The sequence below is a fragment of the Urocampus carinirostris genome, chromosome 6 (assembly GCF_059441175.1).
Source record: "Urocampus carinirostris isolate Australia breed hairy pipefish chromosome 6, RoL_Ucar_1.0, whole genome shotgun sequence".
NCBI classification, from domain to species: domain Eukaryota; kingdom Metazoa; phylum Chordata; class Actinopteri; order Syngnathiformes; family Syngnathidae; genus Urocampus; species Urocampus carinirostris.
The window spans coordinates 24231146-24246186 of NC_142354.1; the positions used below are offsets into that span (position 1 = coordinate 24231146).

The following is a 15041-nucleotide window of genomic DNA, read 5'->3' on the forward strand; positions in this document are numbered from 1 at the left end:
AACATTTACAAATCTACACAAACTGAACTGTAAACAAAACCCAAACTGTTTTAGCTTTTTACATACTGAGCAGTTTCAAAGGAAGAAAACGACACAAAATGCAAAACACCAAATATGAATTAAAATATTAACTCTCAAGTGCCATAAATTAACCAACCATAAAATAAAAGAAACATAAAAAGATTTACAATTCAATGTTAACCAATTTAGACATTGAACCCCTGAAAAACATGCAAATATATGAATTAAAATGTGTAAACCAAAATAGAAAGAATCAGCAGTCTCTACTTAATGTTGGCATTTAGAAACACTAAGTGCCTCAGCTTTTAGGGTCTGATTGGCCTTCTTCTTTCACTGATAGACATTGGACTCTGCTTTGGAGCTGTCAATATCATTAAAATGAGTCCAAATTTGGCTCATTTTCCTGTTTTGGCTCCTTTGTCTTTTTTACATACTGTATAATATGCATATAAACAAAGTCATGCATATAGAACTCCAGGAAGCCACATTTGCATTAATATGTACTAGTTACATTTGGAGTAGCGTGGTCATTTTTGATGTCAGTAATCTGGGGGTAATTTATTTTTTAAGTAACTCGTAACCGTAACTAATTGCTGTTTTTCAATAACGCGTCCAACACTGCAAATCTAGGATCCTCTTTTTTTTTACATGGGGAAAACTTACTATATTACCAAGCAAATTTGTAACATGTTTAAATCACCGGTTGGGTCTTGGGTGCGAAAAATAGAATCTTTTCAACAGCGACCGAGTAAAACTGAATAATTATACATTCACGCTCGAGTGGCTGAAACGATTGCCACCCCCTGAGTGGAATAAGAAAAACGTCATTTTCAGATAATCTCCCACAGATATAATGAAAAAGATTTATTATTTCACAAAAGGGGAACATGTTGTGCTTTTTAGGTAATCATTAACATATTATTTAATTTGTTGTTTTTATACTAGCACACAGCGGGACCCCCTGGAGTCAAAGGAGAGCAGGTAAAGTAGTTTTTCATATCAAAGCTTCAAACACTTGAGTGATTTGTTGGACATTAAATAAAAAGGTGAGATTTTTTTCCCACACTTGTTTTAATTCAGGGTCTTCCTGGACAAACTCTGCCCGGCATAGCAGGGGAGCGAGGTCTTCCCGGTGAAAAGGTGAGTGTGAGGGACCTTTCCTGAGGGATTATGGACAAGTGTACTTTTCTGAAGTGGTCCTTGTTGTTATCTAGGGTAGCCGCGGAGACAGAGGGCTTGCTGGCCTCAAAGGTCAACGGGTGAGTTGGATTACTAAATGTGTTTATCTTAATTTACTGGCATAATGTTGTCTTTATCAGGGAGAAGTTGGTGAAGCAGGACAGCCAGGAGAAAACGTGAGTTTTTCTATTTTTTGTCTGTCTGTCTGTGTCTATTTAATATGTACACATAGGTAAAACTGCAAACACACATGCAAATTCTCTTGCAATTAACAGTATGTCTAAAACCCACGATGTCAACATAATGTTTTGCAGTGACAAAAGTATTTAGTTGTATAATAATTGTAAATAAATGAATAAATGGTTAATTTTTCGAGATGAAGAAAACGGAACATTCTGGAATTGTGAGTAATAACGAGGCTTTGATGGTTTCACTGGTGCACTAACCAAATAGCTTACAATCATTTATATACCATAGGTGCAGGGTCTGACAAAAAACAAACTTAAGTCAGTGTAAAATCCCCATAATACCAGTCTTTTGGCCAGACTGCATCCAGTGAGTACTGATTAAACTCAAGGACTTCTGACTAAAAAAACATGTATAACACTAAAAATACTATATAGTAACTGAATAGATTGATATATGAAGGAGTCTGGTGATCATATCACAATAAAAGATTACACTTTATTTATATGAATATCACGTAGTGCAATAGTTACAACTAAAAAGATGAAGGAGTTTTAAATAACTGTCAAAATAAAAAAGTATAATTAAAAATCTCATACAATCACAAACATTTATGGTAGGATGCATTTCAATGACAACAGAACGTAACCCTTTGCGATAAACAAGGGTTCACAGCATTCCAATACCCATGTAGAATGATGGTATAATGGTTATTACAGGCATATGTTCTCTATCCTCTGTAAAGATTTTTTTCAAAACTGGCTTTCTGAGAAGGACTTAATGGCTGATTTATTTTTCTAAAATCAATTTTACAATACCTTTTGTAAAAAAGAGACCCTCGGCCATATTCTGGTAAGCAAATAGAAACCCACTTAGAGCAGTGTGGAAGCAAAATGCTACCCTCATTAGTACAGCAAACAGGGGTCTTTTATCTGGGTTTGGTACACAGGAAGTCAGGTAGCGAGGCAACAATCATAGTCCAAGTTGCAGGTGGGGGGTCGTGTTCCAGGAAGTCCTAAAAGCGAGGGCAACAGTCCAATAGTTCAAAAGGCGGTATTCGTGATCCCGTAGGGCAGGCAAGGTTTCAGTACTCTGGATTAACATAAGGGCTGGACAAGATGGACAATAGTGATTGGGTCGAGACATGGAAGGCAACAAACTAGCACAGAGCCAAGGAGACAGAGTGTCCAAACAAGGGAGAGTCGTGACAGGAGCAAAATTAAACCCGTAAGTGAGTGACCAAATAAGGTAATTGTGAAAGAGATAGGAGTTGAGAGAGAGAGAGAGAGAGACACAGAGAAAATTAGAGGGAACCTGAGGTCAGAGTTATGACGATGTTGAAGCCTGAAAGCCTTTTAAACCAAAAGTCACCCACTTTTGAGAGTTACATTTTTAAACCCTAAAACGTTATTTCATTTTTTTTTTAAATTTTATTTTACAATCTGCATTCATCCAGGGGACAAATTAAGCTTAGCTGGTAACCCTCTTTTTATAACAATATGAGTTGTGATGTTGAATATTGTTGCCACTCGAGAACAAATATGAGAATTACTTTGCATATGCAGCCTCTTTTCCTTAAATACTTTATGTTGCTCCTCACGTCCAAATCTGTTGCTTTGCTTATCTCTCAGGGGATTCAAGGTCCTCCAGGGCTAAAAGGAAATAAGGTGAGTCATTTAGCTTAGCCCCTCACATTTGCATATCATCCAACTGGAAGTCGTGACCCATTCGCGCCGCAGGGAGAACGGGGCGTCGGGATGTTAGGTCCTGCGGGTAGTGTTGGACCCCAAGGTATAAAGGTTAGTCAGCGCAAGAAGACGTTTTGCTTCTATTACGGACCGTCTTCCGGTTTCTTAAGCGTCACTGTCTGTTAAATGTAAGGGAGATACAGGTCTTCCTGGTTTAGCTGGTCCTCCGGGGACAAATGGCAAGCCCGGGGATAGTGGGCCTCCTGGTCTGAGAGGGGAAGTCGGAGAACCGGGACAACCTGGGCCACCAGGAGAAAGGGTAATGCATGATATCGTGTTTTTTTTAAATTGTGTTTGATATGAAATTAAAGTAACAAGTTGTCATGAAAAGGGTCTTCAAGGATTCCTGGGCCGCGTAGGGAATACTGGACCTCCTGGTCCTATTGGACTTCCTGGGCAAGCCGTGAGTTTAGATCCTATTTTAACTTTACCTACCGTAATTTATCTACGGATAATCACACTCATATACAAAGCCCAGCCATTATTACCATATTTTTCAGGGTTCTCCTGGCATAGACGGGGTCAAAGGAGACAAGGTAACTATTATCCAACACACTGTTATTGCATTATATTAGGGGTTGTCAACTGGTCGGACTTAAGGACCATCATTTCACCCTTATGACGAGCTGCAATCCAAAAAAGAGAAAATGTCCACCTCTCAAATGCATCCAATGAAAGGATTGTGTAATCTCAATCAGCTATAGTAGAGTATATTCACATTTTCCCCAAAACAAAATGACCAGAAAGACCAAAACGACTTAAAGTACCGTATATAATCACATAAAAGCCTACGTCACATAGTTACGCCCCCGTTAAACTGCTATAAAATAGCTGCATATTAAAATAAATTTGAAATATTAACAAAGCCTGTACATTAAAATGATGTAGTTAATAAAGATTATTATACAGATAAAAAGGCTAAAAATATAATATTTTTAAAACATTACTGTACCTTACAGCAGCGTGGCAATGGCAGACAATCATACACCATTTTTGTATTTCGCAATCGTTCCCTTTTTTGATTTGACAGTTGTTGCTACTGTTTTTGTACCTTTCAGCAGGGCGTCAATGGCAGACAAACCTACAACATTTTTGTATTTTGCAATCATTTCCTTCTTTGACATAATGGTTTTTGCCACTGTTTTCCACAAATCCTTCCTCTTATTACTAGCTTTCTTGGGACCCATTACAATGGACAGAAAAAGGTAATAAAACCAACAAAATAATGAAAAATGAGATATGGTCCCCCTCAAATGCGCCGATTGACTAAACTGGTAGAAGAGAATGTGCAGGGCATTATCACCATCTACTGGTAAGGAGTGTAATGGATCCTCCATTTTCAGCATCATTTTGCCAAGATAAAGCCTCACTTTTCCGTCCCATCCCACTAGTTGAGAAACATTACATAAAACGATGTGTGGTTTCATTCTGAATGATTTATCTGATTAGGGCGAAACTGGACTTGGTGTGACTGGTCCTAGAGGAGAAAGGGGAGAGCCCGGAATCAGTGTAAGAGAATATGCTCTCTAACTAGAAATAATACTGCTTAATCAAACACACGGATGTAATGATTTTCCTCATTTGTGGTCATGTTTTAGGGGGAAGAGGGACGCGCGGGTTTGGATGGAGAGCGAGGGCCAACCGTGAGTGCATCATTTGTTTCTATTATTCTTAGCAATACTGAGAATTAATATAGGGTTCTGTGGAATAGGAATACTATCTGGGAGGTATTGTGTTCAGTATAATCTGTTGTAGAATACTGATAAATGTATTGTATGTGTGTACATTTGAATGAATAACTAAATCTATTTTATTGTCATGATACACAAAAAACAAATTGATGCAAAGTAAAGATGAATGAAAAAGATAAAAATTTAAAAAGGTTCATGTTATTTAAAAAAAATTGCTAAATTATCCACCTATGAGTATTTTGAAATATGCACATTTATATGGTAGTTCAAGTATTTTTGCTGATGATTTGAATCAATATTGTTTGTTTTTGTTTTTGTTTTTATGTATAATGTTTTTCTGACCACTAGGGAGAGACTAAATAACCCGTTTTATTAACCTGGTTCGTGTTGGCAAACAACCGTAACATTGTGACATATTTACCGTATGCTAAGGTGAAACACCTCTAAACACATTGGCCGGTCCAAATTGTCCCTAAGTGTGAATGAGCGGGTGAGTTGTCTGTCTCTTTGTGCCCAGCGACTGGCTGGCAACCAGTTCAGGGTGTCCCCTGCCCACTGCCCGAGCACAGCTGAGATGGGCTCCAGCACCCCCGCGACCCTACTGAGGATGGATGGATGGATGGAAGTTACTGAATGATAAAGCATAGTACTGAAAAGCAAAGCTAGAGATTTTGAGTCGACATTCTTTTACTGATCCGGCCCGCCTGAGAATAGAAAGTCTGGATCCGGCATAGAGCCAAACCAAGTTTGACACCCCTGGCCATGAAAATAAACTCAAAATTAAAATAAATATGGTAATATCTTCTATTTTTCAGCAGGGTACGATTTGATACAAACTGGTTTTGTTGCGCATAGCTGTATTTGCATATTCCGAGTCATTTCTGTCTGACATACGATAGCTTGACGTTTATGCAACCGACCCAAGAAACATGCCAGACATTTTAATTTCGTTTGCTTTTATACGCGGCAGAATAATCAGGATGATGTGTTTTTATTGTGAAGCTCTGTATAATTGTGCTGTGTGTGTCGTGTTTTTGTGCGACCATCCATCAGGGTCCAGCAGGGGCACGAGGCGTTCGGGGAGAGAAGGTGAATACTAATGATGCTCCTTTTTTCCCATTTGTTCATGTCACCATGCGAGCGTCATCCCAAAAGGATTCTGCTCGTCTAAAATTCAATTCCGTTGACGCGCCCCGGTGAAATGTTTTGCTCTCATTGTTGTTGTTTGTTTTCAGGGCGATATTGGCCTGCAAGGGGACAAAGGAGAAAAGGTGTGTGGATGTTGATATCTAATAAGCCTCCATTGCAGTTTTTTGTTTGTCTCTCTTCTCGAATGATTAAAAGGCATAAAGCAAAAGAGAGAGAAAAAAAGGGGGGTGGGGGGTGTAAAGCTTTTGCATAGAGTAGACCACTGGGATATGACATTAATCCTTTCTGGGTGGGGATCATAAAGTGAAATTGTCATAGGGCGGGGTATAGTAATTGGCTCAAGTGTTCCAAATACCCCAATACCCTAGGTAAAAACATTAAAATTGCAAATACATATTAAATTATTAACAAATAAGTATATAGTATGTTCATGTTTCACGGATCCCAAGACACACTTCCTGTAGTGTGTCTTGGGCAAGAACAGCCTGGTGGCGCCCATCCCTTCCCAGGCCATTTTTGGGGGGGTTGAGGTTTGCTCCCACACCTGAAACAGATAGTACTGGTTTCCATGGTTACCAGTTGCAGGCGGAAATCCCTAATCTGACTCAGATACTGCACCTTCAACATCTGGTTGCCGTTTTTTTAGTGGTGTAAAGCTCCATTCGGCTCTTTAGAAATTACTCAAACCTCGGTATTGACGGGCTGCGAGTTTGACAATACTGATTCTAAAACCGAAAAAACTGAGGTAAACTATTTTGTTCTGAAATTTTGAGTATCCTATTGTACAATACCCATTGTATCACTAGGGGCTTTCATTTTTTTTCTTGAAAAAACTACTTCTTGGCGACGACGCTATGTCTTTTCCTTTAATGACAGATTAAAGGGTCAGAGGTTATTTTTCTAGTTAAGGACCTTGTTTCAGATATTGTTAGATTCAAATTATTTATGTTTTTAATTTAATAAATAAATGGATACAAATGAAATTTTTCCTACAACAATTAAAATGTATTTAAAATAAGTTGAATGTAATGAATCAATAAATCACTAAAATGGTTCAAAATACACAAAAAAATAATTCAATAAAATGGATCCTTTAAAATAAAATAAAAATACATACATGGCGACATATACAATACATATTAATGATTAAATAAATTATAAATAAAGCTAAATGTAAAGGGAAAATTAATTTTAATTTACCATTGGGTTGACATGATTTGGCCTGGTACAGTAGAGTTTGTGGGTGGATGCAGACTGGTGTGCCGACTGCAGGTTAACATTATAACAGATTTTAAAACTTCCAAGGATTGTCAGGCCCTCAGCCGACTTTTTTGCTTTAATCGCCTCTTTTTTCTTAATGATTGTCCCGATCATTGATTGGTCACAGCCATTAGCAAGAGGAGCGATGCGCGTGCTGACTTTATATTTCTCGATTAATTTAACCTTTATCGCCCTTGTTATCATCTTCTTGCTTCTTCTTTTAGCATTATTGCCAGACTTGGAACGCATAGTCAAACAAATAATATTTAATTATATAAGATTTTTAACTGAACATGGAGTCTGGACAGGGAGCATTGTGGGAAAGAGTTCCGCTAGTAGCACATGAAAATCCTTATGATGACTTTACACAAACCGACAGTAAATCGGCATCCTATATGTTGGGCGGCAGTAGCTCAGGAGGTAGAGCGATCGTTTTAGGATTAAGGGATCCCAGTTCGAATCCCGGCTTGTCCGTGTTACATGCCGAAGTGTCCTTGGGTAAGACACTGAACCCCCAATACCCCCAATAAGCAGGTTAGCGCCTTACATGGCTGCACAGATCACGGCCGCTATTGGGAAATGTGAAGCACAATGTAAAGCGCTTTGGGAAGTCATTGACTTGAAAAGCGCTATATAAATGCCGATCATTTCAGATCATTTCATTTCAACCAATAGGAGACGGGCACTTTAGAGACGTATGTTGTCATACGCACGAACAACGAGTTTTTGGCTGCGCAATTCCGTGACTAGGGGCCGAAAAAAAACATTGTATTCCACATTGTGTTGTGAAAATGTCGTCAACTAGTGACACTATAAGCCAGGGGTCTAATGTACTCTCCATCACAGGGGGAAACATTGCTGATTGGCGGGCCTCCTGGAGAAAAGGGAAACGGAGGAGAGCCGGTCAGTGAACGTCACCTCATCAAACCCAAAACTGATTCCTATTGTTGAATTCATAAAAATAGCTCACAGAGTTTCTATTTTAGGGAGACCGAGGGCCTAAAGGTGCGCAGGGAGAAAAAGGAGCAAAGGGTCAAGAGGGACCATTGGGGGAGCAGGTGAGTGTCTCAACTGCAATATGTTTTTGTGTACAAGCCACTTGATTCTTCCACCTCTACACTTCTCTATGAACATCATTTGAATGAGTCCCACTTTAATGTTTAGTAAATACATCACACATATTCTTATTCGTAAAATGGGACATTTGTGCATCGCTTAAACAGATAAGAAGAATTTACTTTTGAAATATTTTCCAGGTGATTTGGAGAATAATGAAATGGAATGATTGCACACTGTTAGATAGATAGATAGATATATAGATAGATATATAGATAGATAGATAGATAGATAGATAGATAGATAGATAGATAGATAGATAGATAGATAGATAGATAGATAGATAGATAGATAGATAGATAGATAGATAGATAGATAGATAGATAGATAGATAGATAGATAATAGATAGATTCCCCCCAAAAATATAAACAAATAAAATAAGGACTAAGAAGCTTAGTGACAGTTCCTTCCCCAGGGTAATCACCACCCTAAACAAGCGCGCAGATTTGCCATTTGTTACTGCTAAATGTTATTGCATTACTTTTCATTGCACTACTGGTAAGATTCACTATTTTTCATTGCACTATTATCACAATTCTGGACAGACTTCAAGCACTACTTTGTAAATATTTTCGCCTATTTATCCTGACATTCTTTTATCTTATTATTCCTTTTTAAGTATTATTTATGTATTTATCCTGGAGTGCTATGCTGCTTTATTGCAGATCATGTTCACTACATTGTTATCAATGACGATTAAGACAATAGAATTTAAGTTAAATTCAAATATATAAGTGTAAATATATAAATACAATCCCCACAGGAATGGCTGTGAATTGCTTCTCGGCTGATACTGCGCTCGTGTTATAATGAGTGAAGAAGTATTACATTTGAAAAATAGCAAATTTCCTTTCATGTGTTGCGAAATTTAGGTGGTCAATAAATTACAAATGACGGATTGACTAATTAAATTAAAGAGCGGACTCGTCCGGCCTTTTTGGAGCACCACATACATTTTTAGATCATTACATCAGAACGGGTGAAAAACCTTTTTAGTTATTCTGAAGGGTTGGCTCAGAGCCTGAGGCATAGGCCAATGGTTCCCAAACTTTTGTAGGCTGGCGCCCTCTTAGCTCCCCAGTAAATTCCTAGCAATACCCCCTCCCGACCCATGACACTCAAAGAGCTCACACGGTGGGTGTGGCATAGTATGGTGCTTGCAAACTTTTTAGCACGATTATTGGCTATTATTAAAACTTGCCTCTGATTGGTCGGCGCTTTTAAAACTCGAACAGTAACAATTGTGGTTGGCCAAAATTCCATCACTCACGACACAACTGTACTATGTCACTTTGCGATGTCGATTCGATTTTGGTTAATTGTGCAGCCCTAACGTGTTGTGTACAAATCGTCAGACAAACGTTCAAACTTCTGCCTTCGACTTTGGATTGCCGCCCCCCTACAGCCCCCCAGATCTTTCCACTGCCCCCAGGGGGGGCGGTACCGCCCACTTTGGGAACCACTGGCATAGGCGAACTGAGCGGCTGCTTGGGGCCCCGCGACCACTAGGAAGCCCTTAAGAGCAGTACTTCTTTGGAGCCAACTTTCTCCCCATTGTCACTTTTATGTGTCTACAACAACAAAAACAAAAATACTACAAAAGCCCTATAAAACTAAATATCAAATATAGTCCTTAAAAACAGGGACCTCTTATATTCTTTGCTTTCATTCGGAAAATAATAAAATAGTATACAAATACTACTAAAATACTATGATGAAAAATACTAAAGGAATATTACCCCAGAATTACTACAAAGACACAACTACAGTAATATTACAAAAATTCCACAGAAATATGACTAAAACAATACTATAGGAATACTTCAAAAAATTATAAAAAATATTATTGAAATAATGCTTTGGAAATACATAAAAAATACTTCTACAGAAGTACTTCAAAAATATCACTTCATAATACTACAATACAAAACACTACCAGAACAAATATTACTACAGAAATACTACTACAGAAGTATTACAACAGAAATACTGCAAAAATACAACTAGAGCGATACTACAACAATTTACTACAGAAATACTCCAGATGTACATCAAAAATTCTACAATAGAAATACTATCAAATACAACAGGAATAGTACAAAACATGAAAAATGATAATAGTGTATTTCTACCCCTTAAAGTCGCACAATACTTATACCTAGCACCATAAGATGGACATTTGGTCTTGGTTTGATGAAGGTATAGGCCCAGTTGATTGAGATTTGGTGCGCTCACTGCTGTGATCTGGGTTTGATTCCTATTGCACCCAACCGTAAAGTTCGAGCTGAGAAAAAGATATTTTTTCAAAGTGAGGGGCTTGGGTTACACACAAATGCGCGTTATACATGAATAAAAGCGGAATTTATGTTCTTCCTTTACTTTGGGAAACAAACGAGCTACAGATGTAATTGGTAGTGAGAACACAAACAGTGAGTCAAACCTAATCGAAAGTGGCGATCAATGCCTTTGATTTATCATTGGACCCTTCTTCAATGTGCCAGGGCTTAAGAGGAGAGCCCGGAGAAAGAGGATCAAGCGGATTCCCTGGTGCTCGTGGTCCTGGTGGCCCAAAGGCAAGCAATGCATGGATAAACATTATCATTAAATGGGAATGGGATTAATAGCTAAACATGATTATATTTGCTCCGCTCTAATTACTATAATTGTGATATATTTTATATTTTTTTCTTTCAGGGAGATGCAGGCCCGTCCGGCACTCCTGGTGAATCGGTCGGTCTGCCTACATCCGAATAGATTAGTAATTCTGAGGCCATGGGTCAATGAGTTTTTCTGTTTTTTTTTTGCAGGGTTTGCCTGGGAAGGACGGACTATCCGGGCGCAAGGGCGACAAAGGAGAAATCGGCGTCATCGGCATGAGAGGAATTAAGGTGCCGTTTTCCGAGTTTCAAGCATGAAACGTCTTTCAGGGATGGATGATGAAACTAACAACAGCGTGAAATTGATCAGACTGAGGATAATGATTGTACATTTAGTTTCATGCATTGTGTTCGGGTCAACAATAGCCGTGCAAGGAAAAAAACTAATTAAATGTTGTTCGGAATCAGTGACACAGGAAATAAATTGTTTTTCGATGAATAATGCGGAAGGAAATTAACCCCATCGGGTCACAGGAAGGGGTCTCCAAGTGCTTTCGCTACGCGGAATATTTAATGCGCAAAAAATGTATCCCCACATCTCATTAAAAGCCAATGAAAGAAGACATTTTCATGAACCATGACAGAAGTCAGCTGTGTTCATTCCCGTAGCAGCGCAATTATATCTACTCCATACTGTAAAAATTGACATTTTTACCTCATTAGCAGAAGGTTTTAAGTATTATTTTATCCGTTGTCTGGAATAAAATGTGCAAAATGATCCTCAAAATAAGCAAAATTATCTAAACAGGAAACTTAGAATGTTAATTTCCAATTTCAATACATTATAGACAAAGCACCAAAGAAATATATTATCATTCTGAAATGCGACTGGAAAACCCAAATTAGTGTGACTGCTCATAAAGACTGGGAAAAGCTATGCCCAAGAAACCAATGATAGAGAACAAAGGCTTCTTGACCTTGCTAGCTACAACAACTTGGTCCTGGAAAACTCGTAACCACAAAAACACCAGGAAGTTGACATGGTACCCCCTGGATGGAATCCACTGCATTCAGGTTGACTGCATCATGATCCCACAACCTTTCAAAACTGCAAACAAGACAGCTAGCACCCGCACATATTCAAGAGCTGATGTAGAAAACGATCATGACCTGGCCAAGATGAACTTCCACGCAAGCCTCTATAAGATCAAGAAGTCAAGGAATCAAAGGATCAAGTTTGACCTTGAGCAACTGAAAGACATACAGGTCAAGCTTCCAGGCCTTTGGCAGGAAGTGTGTTCCTTTCCTCTTCTTGGACAAGATGTCGAATCCCTGACCACCAAATTCTCACAGACGATGACTGAAGAAGCAAAAGAATTGTAGGAAAACACCAGTAGAAGATAAAGTTGTGGCCCACCAACAAAATTCTCCAACAGTGCGACACGAGGCAAGAAAAATAACAGCCCTGAAGAACCCCCCCAAGTATATAGTAGCCAACGAGAAAATTGGAAAAAGCTTAAGGGAAGCAAAGGACAAAGAAGACCAATTCTCAAAGTTAAAAGCATGCTTCAACAAGAACAATTCAAAGACAACCTTCCAAATTGTAAAGACTTCCCACAAACAAAACGGGCAAAAGTCAACAGCATACAGAATGAAGCAGGGAATAATCCAACTGAAGAAAAAGAGATAATGAATAGATGGACAGAATACTGTTCCATACTCTATAACTTCCAGATAGACAGAAGGAGCACCACAGAACATATTTTTAATCTGCGCATGCTATGCGAGAAGTTTCGACAACACCAGAGAAACCTTTATCCAGTTTTAATGCAAGGCGTTTGGCAGAGTATGGGCCAGTTTAGACCATAGAACATCCGTATGCTAATGGCAACAGTGCTGTCCTGATTTGTGGTACCTTCTGAGGGTGGTTCTAAACCACAGAGACAGGGCTGCATTCCCTCTCCAACTTTAGACAACATATTTCTGGGGAGGATCATGACCGAATCAACATGAAGGTACGGTAAGCATTGGGGTAGACGACATCACTAACCTCCATTTTTCTGGGTACATTGCCCGGACTGACAGAAGAAGAACGGGAATTCAGAAACACCCTGGACAAAGCGACAACCAAGTATGGGATGGAAATCAGAACAGAAAAAAAAAGTAATGAACAACAATCCCCAAGGTATTAACACAAACATCAGGAGCTTGAACCTGGCACCATGTTTAGATACCTTAGAGCTGTCCTACCATGAAAAGAAACAAACAGATTGCTAGTGGTTTCACTTGCTGCAAAACATTACAAGACGCTGGGTCAAATTGACTCAAATATTGAAATTGGTCCTTTTTGACCTGACTCTTTTTAGAGTACTTTTTGTTTTTGGGTTGTTTCCAATGACCAATCTTGTGTCTAACCTGTGCCGAAATTGTACTCAATTTTGAAAAGGAATTACCAATCTAAGCACCTGGTTGGAATTTGCTTTAGGAAGGTACAAAAAGTCCCAAAAACGCAAACAAAAGGAGCATTATATAATAATAATAATAATTTCCTTTGTATTGTCATTCTTTGTAAGAACGAAATGTCGATACACCTGACCCGTTGTAGCGAGTCGATGCAGCCGCAGCCAACAGAGGGCGCCGCCATTATATTACGTCCTTATATTAAAGTATAAGTTTGTAAAACGACTGCACGGCCTCGCCGAAAGGTCACTGTTAATCGTCAATACATCTCTGCCCCGCTGCAGCCATTTTGCCCCGGTTTTTGCCATTTTTATCTTGGTGTGCCCCCTTAATAACCATTATTATGTACAATTGTCATTTCCATTTGCTTGGCGGTGCTCAGTGCACGAGTGTGGCCGCTGAAAGGACTGAAGGCCTGTGGAAGGACATCAGCGGTGCACTTCCATCCCCTTTGTTACTTAAAAGCCTTTCCCTGTGTTTCTCACCATGATGAACTTGCGTGCGTTTCCAGGGCGACCGAGGATCCAAGGGACTTTGCGGAAGCGACGGGCCCAAAGGAGACAAGGTGAATGATGAGCACCCAAAGAACAATGACAACAGCGTTGCTCTTCTTTTCTTTACATGTTAAATTTTACTAAGTGATAAGAAGTTGATTACTTTGGCTCAATTATGGATGTTAAACTGTGACTTGGAAAATGAAGGCTGTTAATCCATTTTAGAAATTGAGATTGAAAAATGCACATGATCCAAAATGTACGACTACATTGAAAATATTTCGTTAAACAACATATGAAGTTGCCTATCCATTCATCCATTATTTGCACCCTCAGTACGGTCTCAGGGGTGCTGGAGCCCATCCCAGCTATCTTCGGGCACTGGGCAGGGGACACCCTGAACTGTTTGCCAACCAGTCGCAGGGCAGACAACTCACTCGCGCATTCACACTTAGGGACAATTTAGACCGGCAAATTAACCTAACGAGCAAGTTTTTGTAATGTGGGAAGAAACTGGAGTGCCCGGAGGAAACCCACGCAGGCCCGGGGAGAACATACAAACTCCACACGGGAAGGTTTGATCTCACGACCCCAGAACTCTGTCGCACATGCCGTAACCACTGTGCCGCCGTGCTGCCTGAAGTTGAATATAAATTATAAAAATAAAGGGGGGGATTATTGTGGTGTAAATTATTCTCCACAAAATTGCATTACTTGCTTAAAATTTACATCAGGCATCACAATTCATCACATTATTGACCATATCAAGTCAGTTAAGTGACAGGTTTCTAAATATTTAAGGCAAACACTGAAACAAGTGGACACTGAGCTTTAACATTTTGTTTTTATTTTATTTCAAAAGGGCTAATTTTCTTATTTTAAGTAGTGATGACTTTCACACTTTTTCAAAAATATTTCAAAACAGAAAACAATCACCAATAACAAATCATAATGAATGTGTTATTTTTTAGAACAAATCTTTATAATGTTATTTTCAAATTTTAGAAAATAAATTATAATCATTCATTAGGCATAGAAAATATGTTTTCATGTTTTGTATGTATATATATATATATATATATATATATATATATATATATATATATATATACGGCGGCGCGGTGGTTAGCGCATGTGCG

General features: G+C 38.8%; 1 protein-coding gene across 1 annotated transcript in view; it reads left to right on the top strand.

The window, feature by feature from the left end:
• The window catches only part of col7a1 (collagen, type VII, alpha 1), a 104177-nt gene that overhangs the window by 84228 nt on the left and 4908 nt on the right, over nt 1–15041 (top strand). Inside the window, exons 78-96 of the mRNA XM_088337345.1 lie at nt 967–1002; nt 1102–1161; nt 1236–1280; nt 1341–1376; nt 3018–3053; nt 3126–3185; nt 3268–3393; nt 3466–3537; nt 3635–3670; nt 4584–4643; nt 4733–4777; nt 5879–5914; nt 6061–6096; nt 8081–8137; nt 8221–8292; nt 10853–10924; nt 11046–11081; nt 11159–11239; nt 13920–13973. Of these exons, the coding sequence (XP_088193471.1) occupies nt 967–1002; nt 1102–1161; nt 1236–1280; nt 1341–1376; nt 3018–3053; nt 3126–3185; nt 3268–3393; nt 3466–3537; nt 3635–3670; nt 4584–4643; nt 4733–4777; nt 5879–5914; nt 6061–6096; nt 8081–8137; nt 8221–8292; nt 10853–10924; nt 11046–11081; nt 11159–11239; nt 13920–13973 (1056 nt within the window). The remainder of the gene's footprint in view (nt 1–966; nt 1003–1101; nt 1162–1235; nt 1281–1340; nt 1377–3017; nt 3054–3125; nt 3186–3267; nt 3394–3465; nt 3538–3634; nt 3671–4583; nt 4644–4732; nt 4778–5878; nt 5915–6060; nt 6097–8080; nt 8138–8220; nt 8293–10852; nt 10925–11045; nt 11082–11158; nt 11240–13919; nt 13974–15041) is intronic.